Below are 21378 nucleotides of genomic sequence, written 5' to 3' on the forward strand. Positions count from 1 at the left end.
CAGACACTGAGCGATTACAAGTTAAGGCAACAGAAGTCACCCTTCCCCCCCGCCTCTCTTTTCCATCCAACTGTCTTCCTAGAATTTATAGCATATATTCCGCACGCCACCGCACTTCAAACTCTGCACGTCCCCCCCGTGGAATTCTCCTAGGACATGATCCCACTAACCACTCATGTGTGCACATCAGTTATTTTATTCCACATCAAGAGAGTCAGGCTGGGGGCGGGGGATGAGGAGGGAAGTGAGGCATAAGCGAGCGAGGGAGAGAGAGGTCATGGGGCCAGATGAGGCACTTCCAAGCTGGCGGGGAATCCAGACCACTCGGGACTGGCCGCTGAGTGGCAGGCGGCTGAGAGGGGCACAAGCAGAAGCCGGCAGCCCTGGTGCCAGAAGGCTCACCACCAGCGCTAGCGCCATCACTCGGGGGTGTCTCAGGTGCCCAGGCCTGAGGTCAGGGGCAGCCTCGCTGAGGAGGCCACACAAACCTCCCGGGAGTGTCTCTCAGGGGATTTGGGGAGGCCAGAGGCCCATCACCCCAGGGTCGTTGCTCTGCCGTGGGCAGGACACAAGCACGCACTTCCTAACAGCTCACACAGTGATCTCAGGGCTTGTTCTTGGACTACCAGGCAGAACAGACGCTGGGCTCTCCTTCAACCACGTACAGGCTGTTTCAAGACTCCGAGAGAAATTCCTCGGCACGTAAACATACACTGTAGCGAGACTGCAGGTCCCCGATGCTGGATTTCAGAGACAGGCAAACTCAATAAGAAATTCTGTGCTTTGACAAAAGGGCAGCCGACATTTTATTCTGCAACCAGGAGCATTTTAAAATGAAAATATTGCCCTCTAGTATCACCTTCATTATATAAGAGGACATTTTATCACCCAAATTAGGAAGGACGTAATCTCAGAATAAAAGACAACCCTTTAAATTGAATGAACTTGACTTCCTATATCATTTAACATGTGTCCTTGTACTTCGACCTGCACAGGAGGCCTATGCCGTGGGCGCCGTGACTCTTGCTGCCCCCTGGGGCACAAGCCCAGCCGACCACCAAGATCACAGGCTGTCCCAGCACCATCATGGCCTCGAAGACCCATCCACTGAGAAGAGGGACCACACTCACAAGGACAGCAGTGTACACGTCGCAGGGATGGCTTAAGTGCAAAGTGCTTTCACATACATTCTCTCATGTGTCCTCCCAAAAGCTCCATGGGAAAGGCACGGCCAGACCCGGCCCGTGTAAGAGAGCAGCCTCCCTGGGAAGAGGACCTGCTCAAGGCCAGGCAGGAGGCAGCAAGCACAGGAGAGCGCTTCTCTCTAGGGCCGATTTTCCTTTGCTCAGCCTGACCTTGGCTGCAAGTTCCTCTCTTTCTATTTATGCATGAACCTTTTATTTGAAGAATCAATTCATGGAAGCAAGAGGAAAAAATTAAAATGATGGCACTCAGTCCTGGTAACAGAAACATATTCAACATCAGGAAACTGCTAACTGTCCTTTCCTTTTTTAAAACTACCTGTTTAACAACAAGCGCATGTTGACTACAACTTAGCAAATGTCAAAAGAGAACATCAAAAAATAAGCATCACTGCCTTAAACCCTTTTCTGGAACAAGGTAGGGCATACATAAGTAAATAAATACACAAAGAGCATAAGTAATATGAAAAGGCACAGATATGTATGACACTGATGGTTTCTGGAAATACATGCAGAAATGCCACCCAGGATGCCACAGCTGAATTCTCAGAGGTTCTCAGAGGTGTCAGCGCTGCCCCCACCCCACCCCGCCCACCCCACCCCCACCCACCGCCTGTCCGCAGCAGCCAAGGCCCAGGCACAGGACTCCGTTCAGTGGCCGGCAGGCGCCCCAGCGGGGACAACAGCAGGACGCTCCCGGGACCAGGCTGGGGGGACCTCGGGCTCCTTCCCATTGGTGCATCATGCCCCTCCCTGCGGAGGGCTCTGGGGCCACAGCCTCATTAAGTACCACCACATTTCCTGGCTGTGTGGGGCTGGGGCCCCAGGGCTCAGAAACATGATTTTATAAAGTGCTCTGATGAAGAGAGTTACTCTTGCCTATTCTGGATCCTATCCCTGCCAACAAAAGAAAAAGGGAGCTTTAGCAAAGCGTCACTCAAAACAAGCAGGAATGGCCTTAAGCAGCTATCTACTTTATGTTCAGATTCAGGTTTGGCAGCTGTGAAACGTCAAACTAGAGCCTGAACCTCGAAGTTGCTGGGATTGTGAAAAAACCTCTAAAAGTTGGCTGCACAAAGAGAAAGCCAACCTGTCTTTGCAAAGGAAGAGCTGAGGCCCTGGCCCCTGCGGACCGGCCCTGAGCACACCATGCTCGGGGGCCCCACTCCCCAGCTCAACCTCTCCCCAGTCCCACTGCCTCCCCGGCCAGCTCTGGGCCAGGCCCAACAATGAGCATCGACTCAGTCCGCTCCTTCCAGAGAGATTCCAGAAAAATGGTTCCAACCCCCAGAAGCAAGCCCTGCACTCACTTCACCTGCAAAGGAGGCTGACACCCACTCTGCTGGTGCAGCCCCAAGGTCGCACCGGCATGGCTGGGACCCCCGCACTGGCAGCATTCCCAGATGCAGCTTTCCAGAAGGTCTGAGAACAGAGACACCCTCCTACCCAGGGCCGGGCTGGGGAGGCTCTGTCCCTAACAGACCCCTGAAGAAAACACCAAGCAGGGCAAACTCAGAATGTCCTGCGAGCCTGCAGCAAGGCTCACCCGCAGGGACTCCGAGCCAAAGGGCAGCTGCAAGAGCTTAAAAGTAAGGGGAGGGGCTTCCCTGGTGGCGCAGTGGTTGAGAATCTGCCTGCTAATGCAGGGGGCACGGGTTTGAGCCCTGGTCTGGGAGGATCCCACATGCCGCGGAAAGGCTAGGCCCGTGAGCCACAACTACTGAGCCTGCGCGTCTGGAGCCTGTGCTCCGCAACAAGAGAGGCCGCGATAGTGAGAGGCCCGCGCACCGCGATGAAGAGTGGCCCCCGCTTGCCACAACTAGAGATAGTCCTCGCACAGAAATGAAGACCCAACACAGCAAAAATAAATTAATTAATTAATAAACTCCTACCCCCAACATCTTCTTAAAAAAAAAAAAAGTAAGGGGAGCTAACCACTCCTGATACACCTCTCTCAGCCCGCCCACGGAGGTGACAAGCCAGCATTGACACACCCCCAGTGACACGAAGCCCCCTCCAGCGGCCCAGCCCACCTCTGGGTGGCTCGAGCTTCCACACAACCCTTCCCTAAGTGCAGGCAGAGCCCCAGCTCCCCGCAGCTCCTGGCCCAGCCGCAGCCCAGCTCTGGTGTGGTCCCACCACACGTGCCACAGGAACGCAGCTGATCCCCGGCCTGGACTGAAGCCCTGCAGCACTCAGCTCCGGCTGCAAAGGGCCACATCGGCCGCCCACCCGCAGCTCCTCTCCTCTCAGGAAGCCTCTCCTGACTCCGAGCTCTGAATGCGACCAGCCAAGCAGGCTCCCCGTCCTGAGGAGCAGCACACAGCCCGGTCTCGGGCCTCAGAAGCCATCCAACACTTACGCCTTGGCCACCGCTTGTAATGAGGTGAAGCCTCCAGCGGCTACGTTGGCCCCCCCAAATCATCGACGGCCCCCCCTCAGACCTCATATGTACATATACGGGCCAGCCTGGCTTTCCAACACACGTCCATCCATGACACAGGAGGTGGAGTTCAGAATTCCATCCTCGAGCCACAGAAGACAATGACCAGACACTGCCTGTCTGGTCGGTGAAGACACATAATGACGCTAATAATTAAATAAACCCCTATCATTAGTTCAATTGTTACAAATTAGATTTCTCTTATTGCAGAAAATCCAAACTCAGATTTGAAAGCTGCCCGTTTCTAAACACTTCTAAAGGTCAGAATCACCATGGATCCACACAATGGCCCTGAGGCCTCAAATTACCAGATGTGATTTCCCTGGAAACAGCAGCACCTGGATGCTCTAAAGAGGCAGCCGCTGGCCCACCTGTGCCGACATGGCCACACACCTGGCCACGCAGCCCAGGTGTGAGTGAGCCCTGCCCACAGCCGAGCCGTCCGTCAGGTGACAAGCCAGCTCATTCCTCTCACTTCTCACCACCCCCAGCAGGCCAGGGGAAGCCCTCTGACCTCACTGCTATCCCCTTTCTTCGGTTCTAGGAGCAACTACCAAGACAATTAGGTCCAAAAAAGTGAAGATCAATCAACCAAACAGCAGATGTTTTGTCCACTGAACACAAAGCAACCGAAAGCTTCGAACCATCCAGAAGATGACTGAAGTTTGCACTTTCTGGTATGTGCAAGGACGAGAAGACAGCGCCGCAGGCATCCTCCTCTTTTAGAACTGGCAGTGAATGCTGTTGGACAGTCCTTGGTCCGAATGTAGGCAGTCAATTACTGGCTATTTCAGCGTTGGCCTCCTAAAATCAATCAACTGTCTGGAAGCTCCCCAAAGTGAAATGGCAGAGAACTCATGAGACCTGTTGGCATGATGCTAGGCACAGGTAGGTATCAGACAGGTGCAGCGCTGCAGAACTCTGAGCGTTACCTAAAGAGGCTGTGAACAAATGCAGGTATTGACTTTGAGGCAGTAAAGCCAATCCACGTGGCCAGGAAACCATCCTTGAATGAAGACAATTAATATGACGCCTCCGCCACAAGGAGAGAACAGTGAAGCGGCAAGGAAACGGGGTGCGTATGATGTCACACGTCTACCCCAGGAGCACGGGAAACAAACTGGTAAGTTCAGGAAGTGCATCTCTGTACTTTTATAGCAAGACTCCTTTTCATTTCGCGTTAATCAAGCTGAGAGGCAAACGCAGCAGCACAGCCCTGCAAGGTGCTAGTTCCCCCTCCTGGGGAAGTCAGCAGGCCTCCAAGCTCAGCCCGAACTTGCTCACATTTCAAGGCCCATTTCATTAATTTCCAAAACACAGACACTGAGGAAGAACAAAATTAATTTTGTACGAGCCTTTCGGCTGATACCGACCTAAGGACTGTCCGACGCCCCAAGCACCTGAGATGGAATACAATCCATGAGGACAAGGCTGATTCCGCTTCACCAACAGCCAGGTGGGATTTAGTCAGCAGCACAGGACGTGGTCACAGGGGCAAGAATCGGTGTCGACTGGCTCTGGAGATTGCTTCCTCCTCACTGCAGTCAACCACTGCTCGTGAATTCTGCTCATACAGCAGAAACTTTTTTATGGGGTCTGGCAGAGGCAGCGAGGGAATCAGATGGAGTCGGTATTTGCCAAGCGCTCTTCTCACGGCCACGCGGCACAGATTCAGCAAGGTCCTGGGGACACCTGGAACGCATGGGAAGAAAGGGAGAGACAGAGGGAGAGGTTAAATGCCTCTCCTAACCCTACAGACCAAAGGCTGGCTGTGAGGACAAGCGGAGCTGCGCCAACGCTCGCTGCCACTTCCCACCTCCAGAGGAGAGCACGCCCTGGTGAGAAAGGTCTTGTTATCTGCTCAACTCTGTGGAACTCCCTAGACAGAGAAACAGAGCTGGCCACTGCACGCCCCAGCAGGTGTGACAAACTGCCCTCTGTCAGTCTCTGCTCTTGGTCCCTCCCAGAAGCTCCAAGGGGGTCTGAAGGGGACAGGCCGAGCAACACAGGAGGAGGGCAGGCTGACAATTTTGCTCTGGGTCAAAACAGCCTCGCCGTGTCTCTGCCTGTGAAACAGGCATGAACACAGGGAACCTAACTCTGTCAGTGTGGCTCCAACTGACCAGCAAGCAACTCTTTTGGGGAAGGCTCAACAGGACCATGCTTTAATGACTGGTTTGAGGAAAGCCAGTGACAAGAACACAACAAACATAAGTTCTGCGACAGGTAAGGGACTGGGGAAAAGGTGGTCACTCAGATGCCCTCAAGACCCAGACGGGAAAGGGGCAGGGTGTGGGCAGGTCAGAGGGCGCACAGGGTCAACTTCTGAGTCCTGGAGAGAGAACGACAACAAGTACCAAGCCACGGTTCAACTGCAAACTCTCTGGCCATCAACTTAATTCACTGGCAAAATCCTTCTTCATGAATAAGCAAACTGTAGACCTCATTTTAACAAAAATCATACTTAGCACACAATGCAGAACAATGGTATTTGAGTGGAACTGAAGAAGGTGACGTGAGGCGCCCTAGAGAAGGAAGGGCTTGCGATTTGTTGTAAAGCAAACACTTAAAAGCCATAAACAGCAGTGAAAGAATCTGGGATCACAAAGCAGCGCAAAGAGGTAAAGAGAACATAATTCTAGGAGCTCTGAGAACATGCACTTTGATAGGTTTCTTGGTATTAAATCTTAGTGTCTGGGAATTTAAAAAGAGAAGACCAATCTGGTAGACCATTCTAGAAAATTCCTAGTCCTCACTGAAGGTTGTGACCAAGTGCTTAGTTGGAGGTTGTTTTTTTTTTAAATTGCTACAACTTGGTTCATTCAATTGACTTGAAGAGACTGCCAGTCAGAGTTCAACTAAGGCCACTTACTTCTGGCCTCTTTAAAGACCTGCAGAGCCTCAGGGTCTACCTTCCTTCTGCCTCTCGACTCTGGGCCCAAGGATTCCCACTTCACCAGGTTCAGGTTGGCTCCGAACTCCACAAGCAGGCTAACGAAGGCCGCCTCACAGCCGTGACGCAGGACAGCATCCATGACGCAGCCGGGGGAGCCCCTGTAGAAGCCCTGCGTATTGACGGGGCCATTGCAGTTGAAGTCCGGGTTTGCCCCAGCCTGCAGGAGCAGCTTGAAGCACTGGAGGTTGTGGTAGGCTGCACTGATGTACAGGGGGCAGACCACCAAGGAGGTGAGCCGCCGGGAGAAAGGGGGCTGGACGTCAGGAGTCAGGTGGTGGTTGACATCGACATCGGCCCCGTACCTGCAGGGTAGACACACGGACAGTGAGGCCTCACAGCAGGCCAACCGCAGTCAACGCATCCCCACGGCACCCGGTGGAGATGGGCCCGAACTGCAGGAGCGCTGGGAGCACCGGAGAGCCCCCCAGTCACAGTGGTCCCGTGACCACCAGCAGGTTCCACGGTAGTTAGGAACCTTGGAATCCACTCACGCAAAAGAACTCGTAAGGGAGTTCTTTCAAACCTTTGAAGATCCAACAATCCCATGGCTATTTTAACTATTTCAAAGCAAAGAAAAAGAAGGAAAACTTCCAAATTCAGCTTATGAAATTAACAAAACAATAATCTCCAAACCTGACAAAGGCCACACCATAAAGAAAAACTACCAACTAACTGCACTTATGAATATCAACTTAACAACCTCCAATAAAACGTTAGCAAAGAGAATCTAAAAACATTAAGAAAGCAACATACAATGACCTCGTGGGGGTTATTCCAGGGGGCAGTTCTTAAATTAGAAACTATTAACATAATCCATCATACTCATAGAACTAAGGGGAAAATCCATGATTATCTCCATAGATGCAAAAAAAAAAGGCATATAACAAAACTCAACACTTAAGCATGTTTGCAAATACTTAATAAAAAAGAAAGTAAGGGATATTTCCTTAACATGATAAAAAATATTTCCTCAACCCAGAAGTCAGCCTCTCGCCTAGCAGGGAAACACAAGCAGCAGCTCTGCCGGGAGCAAGGTACACAGCCCCACTTTCCAGCCCACTCGTTTTAAAGACTCTTTTTTTTTTTTTAAGTACTAGTGCAATTAGACAAGAGAAAGCAATTAGCTGACTAAAATTGGAAAGGAAGAGGTAAAACTTTCCCTATTTACAGAGAATATAACTGTCTGAAAAGCCTTAAATAATTAATGAAAATGCAGTTAACAAGCAATGAGGGAATTTATTGAAGTAGCAAGTTTTAAACCAACAGCCTTCTATATACAAACAAAAACAAGTTGAAAGATAAAATGAAAAAGACCTTATTTCTGATAGCAAAATAAATTTTAAAGTGAGATATCTAAGCATAAACTTAACAGCATATGTCCAAAATTTGCATGAGTAAAATTATAAAATACTACTGAAAGTCACATAAGTAGACCTAAGGAAACAGAAAGACATACCGCAGTCTTAGACAAGAAGACTCAATATCATTAAGATGTCATTTTCCCTAAGTTTATTATATAAATGAAAATACCCTCCCCAGAACCAAATAAGTTGACTATAAATGTAAATACATAAAAATAACATCCCTGGAGCTACATAAGTTGATTATAAAGTTGATTTGGAAGATCAGGAAAAGATACAAAAACGAAGCTTTTTTAACATAAGTAAAGTAAAACAATAAGTTACAAATTGGGAAATGTTACATCCTTAATATATAAAGACCTTCTAAAAGGAAAAGATCAACAGCTCTATAGATAAATGAGCCAGAGATGGATATAGACACGTGCAAACAGCTCTCAACCAGATGAAAAGATGCTCAGCCTCACTCATAACAGAAATGCAAATTAAAACTACTCGGAGACACCACTTCTCACCTATCACATTGGGAAAAATTCAAAAACTTATTGACCAAGCTTTAAAGAAAAAGGAAGTCTTATTCATCGCTGGGGGCCAGGCATAATGCAGCAATCCCTGTAGAGGGAAATCTGGTGATAGCCGGCAAACTTACCTATGCATGTACCCTCTGACGCACCAATCACAACTCCTGGAATCTAGTCCCAAGACACATTTGCAAAACTCTGAAAAGATGCATATACAAGGCAATTCATTAAAACAGTACCCGTAATAGCCAAAGGCAGGAAACGAGCCACAGGTTCGTCAAGAGGGCCTGGCCCATCCACATAAAGGAGCACTGTACCATCTGAAAAGGAATGAGGACCAGGGCTAAGGACTGCTCTGCAGTGACCTCCAGGACACCCTGATAAGTGAGAAAAGCAGGACGATGAACGTGAAGTATGCCACTGTTGATCCTGGGGAGGAGGCTGCAATACCAATGTGTACATGACACACACCTAGACACATACCTGCCTATTTTTTAATGATGGAAGGATAAACCACAAAACTTTTTAAATGGTTATCTATAGGGCAGGGATGAAGAAGATGAGGATAGAAGCTAGACTGCTTTTAACATACTTTGTTTTATAGATTTGACTTTGGAACCATGTAAATACATACTATAAAAAATTAGGGGTTTCCCTGGTGGTGCAGTGGTTGAGAGTCCGCCTGCTGATGCAGGGGACACGGGTTCATGCCCCGGTCCGGGAAGATCCCACATGCCGCAGAGCGGCTGGGCCCGTGAGCCATGGCCACTGAGCCTGCACTTCCGGAGCCTGTGCTCTGCAACGGGAGAGGCCACAACAGTGAGAGGTCTGCATACGTTAAAAAAAAAAAAAAAAATTAAACAGCAATCCTTAAAAACTGCAAGCAAAAAGAAATACTTTAACCCAACTGTGTACCCAGTTGGTGCCATCATGTCCTGCCCGCCAGGGTGGCTCTTCTTTTCAGGCACACTGAACCTCCAGAGGAGCCAGCCCATTCCCAGCATCAGATTCACCTAGAAGGACCCAGGACAGGATGCACAGCAAGGCAGCCTCGCGCAGCCGCCAGAGGTGGGAGCGTTGATGACAGTCCCTGAGCTGATTTGTATGGCTGCCCAGGAGCTCTCCTCTTCTGACTCCCAGAGACAGCCCAGATGTGAGGATGAATCTCACACAGGCCAATGCAGGGGCCGCCTGACCTGGAAGCCTCCTTTTCCACCAGAGCCAATCTCTAAACGACTCTACAGGCAGAGCCTTCAGGATCCCCTCAAGGGACCTGCCCTTGTCCTTGCACCCAAGGACGCCCAAATACATGGCTTTCTATGGGACATTTAGGGTTCTCCCAGGCCAAGCACAAACTACCAACTGGGTCATTTTACACTAAGCGGGGGCCGCTGACTACAGCAGGGAGGGCGGCCTGCTCAAGCTGTTGGAGTCCTGGCCGAGTGAAGAGGGTGCTTCTAAGGATGCTGCCTTGCAAGGGTGCTACAGCCCGCGGCGGGGGAGGAGGCATGTGTGGGAGGGGCAGCAGCACAGGAGGCTGGTTCAATATGGGGGATTGGCAAAGTAAGTTAACATGTTAAAGGTAAGGGAACCACATCTCTCAATGTTGCAAAAGAATAATAAATTTGGAAAGGGAGAAAAGTAGGATGAACCCTGTGGTGCTGGACTGGATTAGAGGCATCAGGGTGAACTCTTTAACTGTCAATGTATAATAGATACAGAAATGTAGACAGAAACATGTTTCAGTAACCTTAGCTCTGTCCAGTAGGAGAAGCTGAAAACAATAAGCGCTCCTAGTGTCCACATCTTGGCTTTTAAATAGCACTCGCCACAAAAAGAAACCAGGATTCCTTGGAGAAATGACTAATTCCAGGGGTGAACCAGGCAAAGTACACAAGAGCCTAGAATAATTGTAACTCCACAGGAAACCATGAGTCTAACATAAATAAATGAATAAATTAAAAATCTGATGAGGAACAGGATATATACATGGTTATATATATATATATATATATATATATATATATATATATATATATACATGGTTCCAAAGGATATATACATGGTTCCAAAGTACCGAGCCACAAAAATATTTTTTAATCACAGAGGGAAAAAGAGGAGCTTTACAATGGAAAAAGCTGGCAGACGCCACCTTAACCAAAAGATGAAAGTGAACATCAGCAGTATTGGGACCAACTGAAAACATGTGCAGCCTGAGAGGATGTAATGAGAAGAGCACAGCCCCACTTCTGTGAGACTGCTGCCCAAAAGGCGTTACCCAACTCTTCCGTGAGTAAACATTAGCCAGCACCTGTGTACTCGAGCGTCCACTGCCCTAGACAGTGCTGCAGTGCCTCACACATTTTGTCATCACATATTTCAGCTGAATTAGGAAATGACAAAATGTAGGCAGTAATGATGATGGGGCCTGACACGCAGGGGCCCGGGCGGAGGGGAGAGCATCGTTTTCCATGCCTTAATGGAAATAGCTGGCCGACACTCACAGCCAGCAATCACGTTTTATCACCCGTCTCTTCAGCACTACTGCAAGCATCCGAAGGAACGTGCCCCTAGAAGCGACACTGCTGCCTGTCAGCAGCACAGAGCTGAGGAAGACAAAGGACAGCACACAGACCAATGAGCTCCCATGACAACCCGCTTCCCCACTGACGCCATGCAGCATCGTCAGCCACTACAAATGCAAGTATCACCCAATGTTCTCCACGATACCCTAGGACTGACAAGAGGAACATTCTAAAACACATACCAAACCAAGCAGAAGCCGATATTTCATTTCACACACTCAACCAATTAAGAGAACTAGACTTCAAGCAGTGACATTGTTTTGCCTCCTTATTCTTACGGATATGTCTTCTAGAATGTTTGTAATCTGGGGCAATATGACAATCTGGTATTAGCTGAGCTGTGGGAAAGACAGTCCTTCATCCACTCATAAAAATATAATGGATGGGATCCAGTTCATTTTAATCCTGAATATTTTCCAAAATTCCCCTACTGCTTTTAGTATCACTGGCAAGGAACCACCGGGACGACTCAATAAATCAGTATAACTTTTGCACATACAGAAATACCACTCCTTACCTTTTTCAAAAAACATCAGTAATATATATCAAGGGAAATGAGAAGTAACAAAATGGAGGTTACTTGCAGAGGGACACCAGATCACAACAGTGACAGAAGAGAGCCCTGCCTATGAGGGACAATGACACAGGGAAGGCAGGAGTTGCGTTTAGATTGTGTTTAGATTGTATTAGCTGTTCAGTAACTTAACCCCATTTTCCAAAAGTCAATTATCTGGTAATTTAGAATCCAGAAAACTTTTCAACAGAATAATATATGCTCTTGGTACCTCACTGTAAAAGTAATGTCCTGTACTCCAGCGGGGCAGCAAAATGTCTTAGTAACGTTTCCTCAAGAAGGGCACCTGTAAATATATCTGAAAGTCAAGCCTGCAGTTAATTCAAAGCAGTTGCGCATCATGAATTGACTGAAATGCCCTATGGGATTTCTGGAACCAAGATGAAATTTCATGGATTGATCCTACCGAAAAACATTTCCAAATTAATGACTTACATTCTCCAAGATGCAAAGATACGGGACTGAGGTGATTTAGATTATCAGGCTAGAAATCCTTCAAAAGAAGGGGAAAAAAGCATCATCACGTCTTCATCACCCTCCAGTATAACCACCATATCATCCTCGATTATCTTTCCAAAACTCAATTCCATAGCCATTTAATATATAAATCCTTTTGATATAATAAATATATTCTCAGTACCTAATTTAAAAAACCATGTCCTGCACTGGGCGAGGGGGACGCCAGTTCCCTGCTCCTCAGAACACCCCCAATGCAGCCCGTAACAATGCTGTAACCCTCTCCTGTAATACTTTCCCACACCGACAACGGGCTACCTGAACTGTACTCAGTCCAGCCACAGAACAAACAGCCTCCAGAGCCGGGGGGCGGTGGTGGGGGTGGCGGGGGCTGCTGGGCAGGGAAGCATCTTTAGTAGAAAGAAGTCACTGGAGACATGAGACTGAAAATGCAATCTGGCTCAAATTTTTAAAAAGGTAACCGTTAGTACAATTAAAAGAAGACCAGAAACCGTCTAAAACCACAGAAAGGGAAAGCAAAGAAAACACAGATCATGGAAAAAAGATATAAAATAAAGGTACAGTTAAGACACAGAAAGACAACAGTAATAGACCTAACATCAGCTATGGCAACAATGTTAACTGTATTAAAAAACAAAGAATCCCTTTATCCTACAAAAGCTTCTTGCTTTTCACCCCATTTTGCAGCTCTCGGAGACTATCCACTTCCTGAAGTGTGAAATAAAAGTTCGTTTGTATCACCTAAAAAAACAAAAGAACCCCAGACAGTCAAACAGTAAAAGTGAGCTCACAAAGAATTACTTAAACCCACTAAGATGAAAACTAAAAGTTACAGAATGCTACATAAATGAGCCCTCAATGAAACCAATGGTTTCCTTTTGGCTTGATAAAGGGCACAATCCATAAGCAAGAACTTTCATGAGCCCAATGAGCATCAAAATATGGTAAGCAAAATTATTAGAAATACAAGGGGAAACTGACAAATCACAACAGTAATTACAGACTAACAGACTTCTCTGAATTTGGGGAAGATCCGATGGTTAAAGATGTAAAAAAAAAAGAGAGAGGAAGTCTGAATAACATAACTGAGGCTGTCATCTTGTACGATACAAATAAAACCCTGTGGTTATATACTTTGTTACAAGTATCCACAATAACGTAGTTGGACATTAAAAAATAATTTTTAAAAAGCCCAAAGAAGGGCTTCCCTGGTGGCGCAGTGGTTGAGAGTCCGCCTGCCGATGCAGGGGACGTGGGTTCGTGCCCCGGTCCGGGAAGATCCCACATGCCGCGGAGCGGCTGGGCCCGTGAGCCATGGCCGCTGAGCCTGCGCGTCCGGAGCCTGTGCTCCACAACGGGAGAGGCCACAACAGTGAGAGGCCGGCGTACTGCAAAAAAAAAAAAAAAAGAAAAAGAAAAAGAAAAAAGCTTAGCAGACACAGCCAAAGCTATAGGCAAAGGTAAATTCATAACCTTGAAAGTTTACATTATTAATCAAGAAAAAAATGAATAAGCATGCAACTCAGAAAGTTAGGGAAAATATTAAGTAAAATTAAGGAAAATGGGAAAAAATAAAGATAAAAACAGAAATTAATCAGTAAGTAAAAAAATAAGAGAACTGATAAAGCTAAGAAGCAGCTCTTTAGAAAGACTAACAAAATAGACAAATCCTCTAACAAGTCTAATTGGAGAGAGAGAGAGAGGAAAAAAAGGCAAATGCAGAAAACAAGAAATGAGAATGTGGCTGCGAGAACGTGCTGATGCGGCCACGCTCCCCGTGGTGGCCATCGCAAGGGCAACGGTGGCCCGGCCCCTGTGGTACTGACCTGATGAGGGCCTTCAGGATGTCTGCCCTGCCCACCCGGGAGGCGTGGTAGACAGGGGTGCTGCGGTGGTGCCGGCTTCCATTGGGGTCGGCGCCGGCTTCCAGAAGGATCTGGGCGCTCTCCAGGTGCCCGTTCACCACGGCCACGTACAGGGCCGTCTGTCCCTTCACGTCCACCAGGTCCACCTCAGCCCCCTTCCGGATCAGGAAGTCCACGCAGTCCCCGTGGCCTGCAGTGGCCGCGATGCGCAGTGGTGTGCAGGGCAGCCAGCCGCAGCACCACACAGACTTCTCGTTGATGCGGCTGAGAGAGAGCACAGGGAGCCAGGCTGGGAGGGGCGCTGGGAGACCGGCCAGCCGCTCCAGCTCCTCTCAGGCGGGACCCTGAGACAGGGAGCAGGAGGGCAGCCTTCGCTTTAATAGTGCTTCCAGGTGCTCGTTTCATGAAATGCTTTCACATAGCCACGCTGCTGGGTCCACGCCTGAGGCAAGACAGGCAATAAATTACGAGCCCAGTCCTACAGATGAGGAGATTCGAGGCGCAGGTAAGACTGCTGAGCACTAGAGTTAAGATCTCCAATTTCCTGACTCGCGTCCAAAGCTCTTTGCTCCACGAAGGGGAGAAGGGCCTGCCCGGGAGGCAGTGCAGGATGGAGGACAGCATACCTGCTCGGGACCTGGGTCAGGGCCCCGACGCCCCTCTTCACCAGCTACTACCTGTGAAGGCCTGAGGCTGGACCGCTCTCTGGGCCTCGGTATCCTCACTGGGGCTAGATGACCACTGTGGTCCCTCTACCTCTGACACAGCACAAAGGACAGCCTGCAGGAATCACCACACTCCTGGCCAGCAGCAGCAGAGGGAAACCGTCCAGGCTCAGCCCTCATTGCAAGTGACACTCAGACCACAACTCCCCCATCAAGGGATGCCAGGGTCATGCAATGCACGGACCCATCATGTCACCAGCTGAGGCTCTTCACCTCAAGCTCCCAGCGCAGCTCTGAACAAAGCTGAGGAATACAGATCACTAAAGCAGTGACCCAGAAACATGCAACAGGTCAGGGTTCCTCCTTCAGCTGGTTACTAGCTTCCACTAGCCAAGGAGGCCAAGGAACGCTCCAAGGACTCATCACCAAAGAACTACATAGCAAGAGCAAAATATCGTCAAGAAACCAGAGATTCACTGAACCTGAGTGAAAGAAAGAAAAACGGTACTTGAAAAAGCAATATGAACATACTTGGTCTATTTTAGTAGCTTAACTCTATTCTACTGTTATATCTGCAAATTTAAGGTTTTCTTTGGACTTGAGTCATTCGTGTTAAATATTCATGTGCAATCCACCTCATTTCTCTTTATGACGATCCTTTCTGGCTCTTTGGAGCTTTTTTATTTTTAACATGAATATCTATTCTAATGAAATAATGCTAAGACATGAGAAGGGAAAGAAGAAAGACACCTATTCTTGTATTGTTAGAAATCCTTCTCTTGGGAACTGTCCACGAAAAGTGGTATAAGTTTCAGTATCAATACACAGGCATTTCTTCTATCAACTCACTGGCATCCTAGCCCTGGAGGGGAAACAGAAACACAGAAAGAGCCTGAAGGATTTTCTGGTTGCAGGTGAGTTTCAAGTCTACTTGAGACTCCAATCTTAGACACACGGAGAACAGGCAGAGTCTCTGTGCTCCCCGGGTGTCTCGAGTGGGGAAAAGTAACAGCAAGACTCCGATGCCATGAGGGGCTTAAGCCGGTCTGGAGGAGCTAGCAGGATGTGGCAAGGCAACAGGCAGGGCGCTACCAACAAAAGGAGCATGTCCCTGGGTAATGAGACAGCTGGCCAGAGGCTGAGCCCCAGGCCCCGGAGGCAGATGACTGAGGCCCTGAGAAGCCAGAGGAGAGCGCGTCAGGAACTCTGTACAGGTTTGCTCCATCAGGAAGTCCGGACCCAAAGGGGGATAACGATGCAATAATTAAGTGAGGAGAATTTATGCATGCGCCTTAGGATAAAGAGCCAGAAGAGACTCGCAAGGGAGCAGGGCCGCTGTTGGAGACAGTAATGACGCTGTCGTCGAGGGTAACGTCAGGGAAGCTGACGCCCAGAGAGCACCAGAAGTTGCTGGAAAATATAAAGGTGACAGAACTGGACTTGAACTCGGGTCTCTCTGCCCTCGCCATCAGGCTGTCGCCTACAAGTCTGACCGCGCTTCCGGCAGTCCCCTTTTATCCCATCCTCGGAAAGTGGAAACGCTCAGGGTGTCCACCTGCAAATCGGAGACCGCTGGGCCTCCCTCACAGCTCCCGAGCCTTAGCTGCGTGCAGACCCACAGGCCAAACCCTGGGCAGCCCCGGGGCGGGCAGCGGCGCTCACCTCCGGTAGCTCTCCTCCTGCAGCAGGCCCCGGAGGGTCTGGAGGTCCCCCACGTAGGCTGCATCGTGGAGCCTCGTGTCCTCACAATGCTCCAGCGGATGGTCACAAAACTGCTCCCTCAGCCACTCCTTCAGATTCGGACCTGCACTGAAGAGAGGGGCGCCTGTCAGCTCAGGGAAGCCTTGCCAGCACCAACTGTGAGGGGCCGCCCTCGGCCGCCAGCCCTGCCTCTCCCCAACACGGGTGCTCTCCAACTCTCAAGAACGCATCATTCCCCTGCTCCAGAAGCTTCCAGAGCCAGGAAACTGTAAAAAGTTTCCCTTAATGAAGCTAGCACACTCCTGACACCAAACCTGGCAAGGTTTTAACACTTTGATGGGGTGGGTGATAATAAGCCAAAACTAGTTAAGGATAAAGATCCTAAATAAAATATTAATAAAGTGAAATTTTAAATATGTATCAGAAAAGGCACCATAAAATTACTCTAATTTCTTCCAAGAATGTCTTAGTATTGGGAAAAAACATATAATCAGCTACCACGTTACAAAAGGACACCTGACTTTGGCAAAACTCAACAGCCAGAGACACGCTGCTGCTTGTAAACCTGAATGACCCTGCCGCGCGATCTGGGCAATGGCCTCGCCACGCGGGAGTCCCCGGGAGTGACACATCTGATGGTAACCTAAGACGGGTGTACTTTTCTGAATATAAGCTGCACCGCAGTAAAAAGGAAGATTTTTAGATACATGCATCCAAATAGAAAGCCAGCCCTATATAATGAAGATAGAAAACAGAAAAACAATAAAGACCAGAATAAATGGTGAAAACCATACCATGTACTTGAGTGAGAGTCAATGCTAGGAAAATTTTAAGTGATACCAAATAAATTAAGAGGTTTAACAAATCTCTTTGGGGTTTTTATATGAGATGTGACAAAAATCTTCTCGAAGTTTATTTGGAAATAAAAATAAGAATCACTTTTTGTTTTTTTTGTATGTATGAGAAGAGATCTATCCTACTAGATAATAGAAATTCTCTCTCATCAGAATAAAAAGATAAATAAATCAAACAATCAACTGCCCAGAAAAGAGCTTAGTATAAAAAACTTGGTACGTGAGAAATGGGCAACAAAATCAGTGAGGAATGGGAGGAGTAGCTGCTATAAACTGAATGTTTGTGTCCCCCAAAATGTCCTGCCAAATAATATGCTGGGAGTCCTAACCCCCAAGGTGATTAGTAAGAGGCAGGACCTTTAGTAGGTAGGACCTTTAGGTCATGAGAGTGGAGCCCTCATGAATGGGATGAGTGCCCTTACAAAAGAGACCCTGGAGAGCTCCCTCACCCCCTCCACCATGTGAGGACACAGTGAGAAGACAGCCGCCTAGGAACCAGGAAGCAGGCCCTCACCAGACATCAAATCTGCCAGTGCCTTAGTCTTAGACTTTCCAACCACCAGAGCTGTGAGAAATAAATTTCTGTTGTTTATAAGCCATCCAGTCTATTGTTATTACATCCTGAATGGACTAGAACAAGTACCATTGATCACTGAACAACGCAGGTTTCATCTGCAGGGGTCCACTCACACGTAGATATTTTCAACAGTAAACAGCACAATACTGCACAATCTGTGGCTGGTTGAATCCACAGATGCCTAGGAACCTCGGATGCAGAGGACCGACTATAAGTTACATGCAGATCAACCCCCAAGCTGTTCAGCAGTCAACTGTAGTCAACAAATTTGTACCATTAGATACCTACAGCTGACCCTTGAATAGCATGGTCTGAGCTATGTGGGTCCACTCACACATGGATTTTTCTCACTAAATACATACTACACTACACAATCCGCAGTTGGCTGAATTCTTTTTTTTTTTTTAATTTTTAATTTTATTTATTTTTGGCCGCACTGGGTCTTTGTTGCTGCGCGGGCTTTCTCTAGTTGCAGCTAGCGGGGGCTACTCTTCGTTGCTGTGCGCAGGCTTCTCACTGCGGTGGCTTCTCTTGTTGCAGAGCACAGGCTCTAGGCGCGCGGGCTTCAGTAGTTGTGGCACGTGGGCTCGGTAGTTGTGGCTCACGGGCTCTAGAGCGCAGGCTCAGTAGTTGTGGCACACGGGCTTAGTTGTTCCGCGGCATGTGGGATCTTCCCGGACCAGGCTCGAACCCGTGTCCTCTGCATTGGCAGGCGGATTCTTAACCACTGAGCCACCAGGGAAGTCCCTGGCTGAATTCTTAGATGCAGAACCTCGAACATGGAGGACCAACTGTAAAGTTTTATGGGGATTTTTGACTGTGCAGGGGTTTGGCAACCCCCACCCCCTGTGTTGTCAAGGGTCAACTGTAATTGAGTTCTTCACCTCACACTGGAGCCCAGAATATCTCTTTATAAACATAATTGCACAGAGAGGGGCATAAGGAAAGAGCATGAACTCAGACGGCCTTCATTCAAGTCCCCACCGTGCCAGCTGTCCTAGTGGTGGACTCTCTCCAATGCTGAAGTTGCTTTTTATATTCAAATCAAATCTCTTTTGAGTACCTACTGTATACAAGGCTGGGCCATAGGACAACAGGGGTGATGCGTACGTTTCCTTACACTCCACGATTTGATAGTTCAATGGCAGAGGTAAGACACAAAGGCCACAGGCAGGTGGGCAGAGCAGTGAGGGTTCACAAACGCATGGGTCACTCGAGCTCATGCCACAGCCAGATCTGCAGCAGATCAACAGGCAGGCATCAAGGACCCCTTGGGCCCCCATGCCAATGCTCCTTCGGTAGTTATCCTCCACTGTAGTTATCCCACAGTTTCACTGCACAGGCTGAAAAAGTTCAAAGTAGGGGTAAGATTCAGAAGGTGTAAGGAGACTCTGACAAACTTTTGCTAAGTTCTCCTCTAGGCCTCCCTTCGCTGGCCCCTTTTTGACCCACTACCTGCCCAGCTCAACACAGCCTCCTCTCCCCCAGCTCCAGCTCCAAGATATCTTTAAGTTTGCATTTTCCTGATCAGCTTCTCCAATGACAACACAATTACTCGACACAGCACTTAAGCTTTAACTGTGGCCCCTCTACTCCCAGGCCTGCAACACACTCAACAGTAAAACAGCACCGCCTGGATATTGACAAGAGTGCCTCTGCGAAAGGCAGAGCCAGTCTTCCTGCCACAAGACTCTTCTCCACGCTGGGAAGCAGCTGCCAGTCCTCTTCCCCCAGGTGAACACCTCTCAGTCCCTCCCGCACTCTCCCATGAAGTGATGTCCCAGACCCTAAGGTCCTGGCTGCCCCTGCGGTCAAAGTCAATACCAACCAAAGCCCAGGACAGAAGAGGCTTTGTTTGTATTTTTATTCACTGCAGTATCCCCACCCCCAGCCAGGTCCAGCCAATAGCAGGTCCTCAATAAACCGTTTGTTGGATGAATGAATGGATGGAGGGAGGGATGAAAGGCACTATTTGCACCCCTGTCTCCAAAACAACATTATACCTTAAGTTTTGGCACATTTAAGAGTAATAAGCTCCTTAGTTTATTACTAACTAATAAACTCTTTGGAGGGGTATCTCTCCAGAGACACAGATGAGCGTGTAAAGTCCAGAGCACATAGAAGCATTTGGTACCCGGGGAAAACTGAGACAACAGACAAGGAGGGCACCTCCGCCCACCCCCCGACCCCGCAGGTTAAGAGGAAGCCTCTCCCGAAGGCGGGCAAACACACGTCCCCGCAAATTCACGTTTGTTTGGCAGGAATATTTCAAGGTGGAGACCCTCAGTCAGATGGCTATTTTGGGCGCGAGCCTTTCGAGCCGCCTAAACCGAACTATGGCACGGCTGCCTCCTCTGCCGGTGGGCAAGGGCCCCTGGACCTGCTGTGTCACTGACAGCTCGCTGGGGGTGGCGTTATCGCTGTCCCTGGCCTGTGCGGGGAGGGGGGCGGTTGTTGAGGGGAACCGATGCCAGGATGGAGAGAAGGCACCCGCCCTCCCGGGAGCTGACCTCTGGGGGCTCTCCCGACCGCTGCGCTCACAGCTGGAGGATGACCCACGTCCTCTCTTTACAGTTGGGGGTCCCATCCAGCCCTAGAGGCCAGCCGGCTGGCAGTTACGGTGCAAGTTCCACAGGAGGGGAAATCGGCGCGAGGGCTGGTCTCGCGAAGCCGGGCAGCCGGGCATCCCGTGAGCCGCGCTGACCGACCCCCGGCTGCGGGGCGCGGCTCCGTGGGCCCCGGCCGGCCGCAGGGCAACACGCAGGGCCCCGGCCCGGGCAGCCGCCCCGGCCCCCCGCCGCCCCGGGGCCCGGCGGCCGCGCGCACGTTACCTGCGGGCCCAGGTCCGGCCCGCCCGCCGCCCTCCGCCATGGGTGCCGGCCTTCGGCCAGTCGGCAGCTAGCCTCCCCCGCGGCCCCCGCCCGGAGCGCCTCCCGCAGACCGGAAGCAGCGCGACCGCGACCACTTCCGGCGCCTCGGGCTGTGGGCCGCGTCGGGGGCGCGGCTTCCGGCGGGCGCGCGCGCCTCCCTCAGGGGCTTCTGGCGCCTCTAGCAGGGCGCCAGGGCGTCCACCTCCCGCTTCGCTCCCGATGTGAGGACGAACGAGCGCCGGCGCTGGGCGCGCGCTGTCGGAGACGTGTGCTCGCGGGTGCGGGCTGTCGGGGGCGCGCGCCGTCGAGCCCCACCGGGGCTGTGTTTCGCCACAGAAGAAGCAGAGGAGTCTGGGAAAACACGCTCACCTGGGGGACGGAGCTGATTTGCATGTTCTGGGAGCTCTGGTTGGTCGGGCCCGTCCCCGCCCCCACGGAAAGGGCGAGGCCTTCTGCCGGGAGGGTGTGGGCGGGGCCGCGGGATGTTCGCGCCGGTGTTTGAATCCCACCCGAGCCGGGCTGATGGGGCGTCCCCAGGGAGTGCCGGCTGAAGGAGGCCTGCGCCGGGCAGCGATGGCTCAGCGCCAGTGTGTCCCCGCGCGCTCAGCCGGGGGCTGGGAGCAGCCCCGGGAGAGCGTGGACGTGAAGGTGGGGGACTTTCAGCTCTGTTCCTTGCAACAGATTCTGTTGGAGAGGCACGGCACGGCTGGGCATATGTTACTGTGGTATT

At 50.0% G+C, this 21378-nt stretch overlaps 1 protein-coding gene across 2 annotated transcripts; it reads right to left on the reverse strand.

Annotated features, from left to right (window-relative positions):
• Positions 1-1809: 1809 nt before the first annotated feature.
• On the reverse strand, positions 1810-20816 carry ASB1 (ankyrin repeat and SOCS box containing 1). 2 transcript variants are annotated; one of them, XM_029225212.1, is made up of 5 exons: positions 20610-20816; positions 16309-16450; positions 13943-14245; positions 6518-6903; positions 1810-5337 (listed from the first exon to the last, which is right to left on the reverse strand). In XM_029225212.1, exons 1-5 carry the CDS (start codon positions 20647-20649, stop codon positions 5132-5134), a joined length of 1077 nt encoding a protein of 358 aa, XP_029081045.1. In that variant the 5' UTR covers positions 20650-20816; the 3' UTR covers positions 1810-5131. The 2 variants fall into 2 exon arrangements, with proteins under 2 accessions (XP_029081045.1, XP_029081044.1); XM_029225211.1 differs by lacking the exon at positions 20610-20816 and adding an exon at positions 18889-20479 and having other exon boundaries at positions 16309-16455.
• Between the last annotated feature and the right edge of the window lie 562 nt (positions 20817-21378).

The sequence above is a fragment of the Monodon monoceros genome, unplaced genomic scaffold (assembly GCF_005190385.1).
Source record: "Monodon monoceros isolate NGI ecotype Baffin Bay Population unplaced genomic scaffold, NGI_Narwhal_1 Super_Scaffold_16, whole genome shotgun sequence".
Lineage (NCBI taxonomy): Eukaryota > Metazoa > Chordata > Mammalia > Artiodactyla > Monodontidae > Monodon > Monodon monoceros.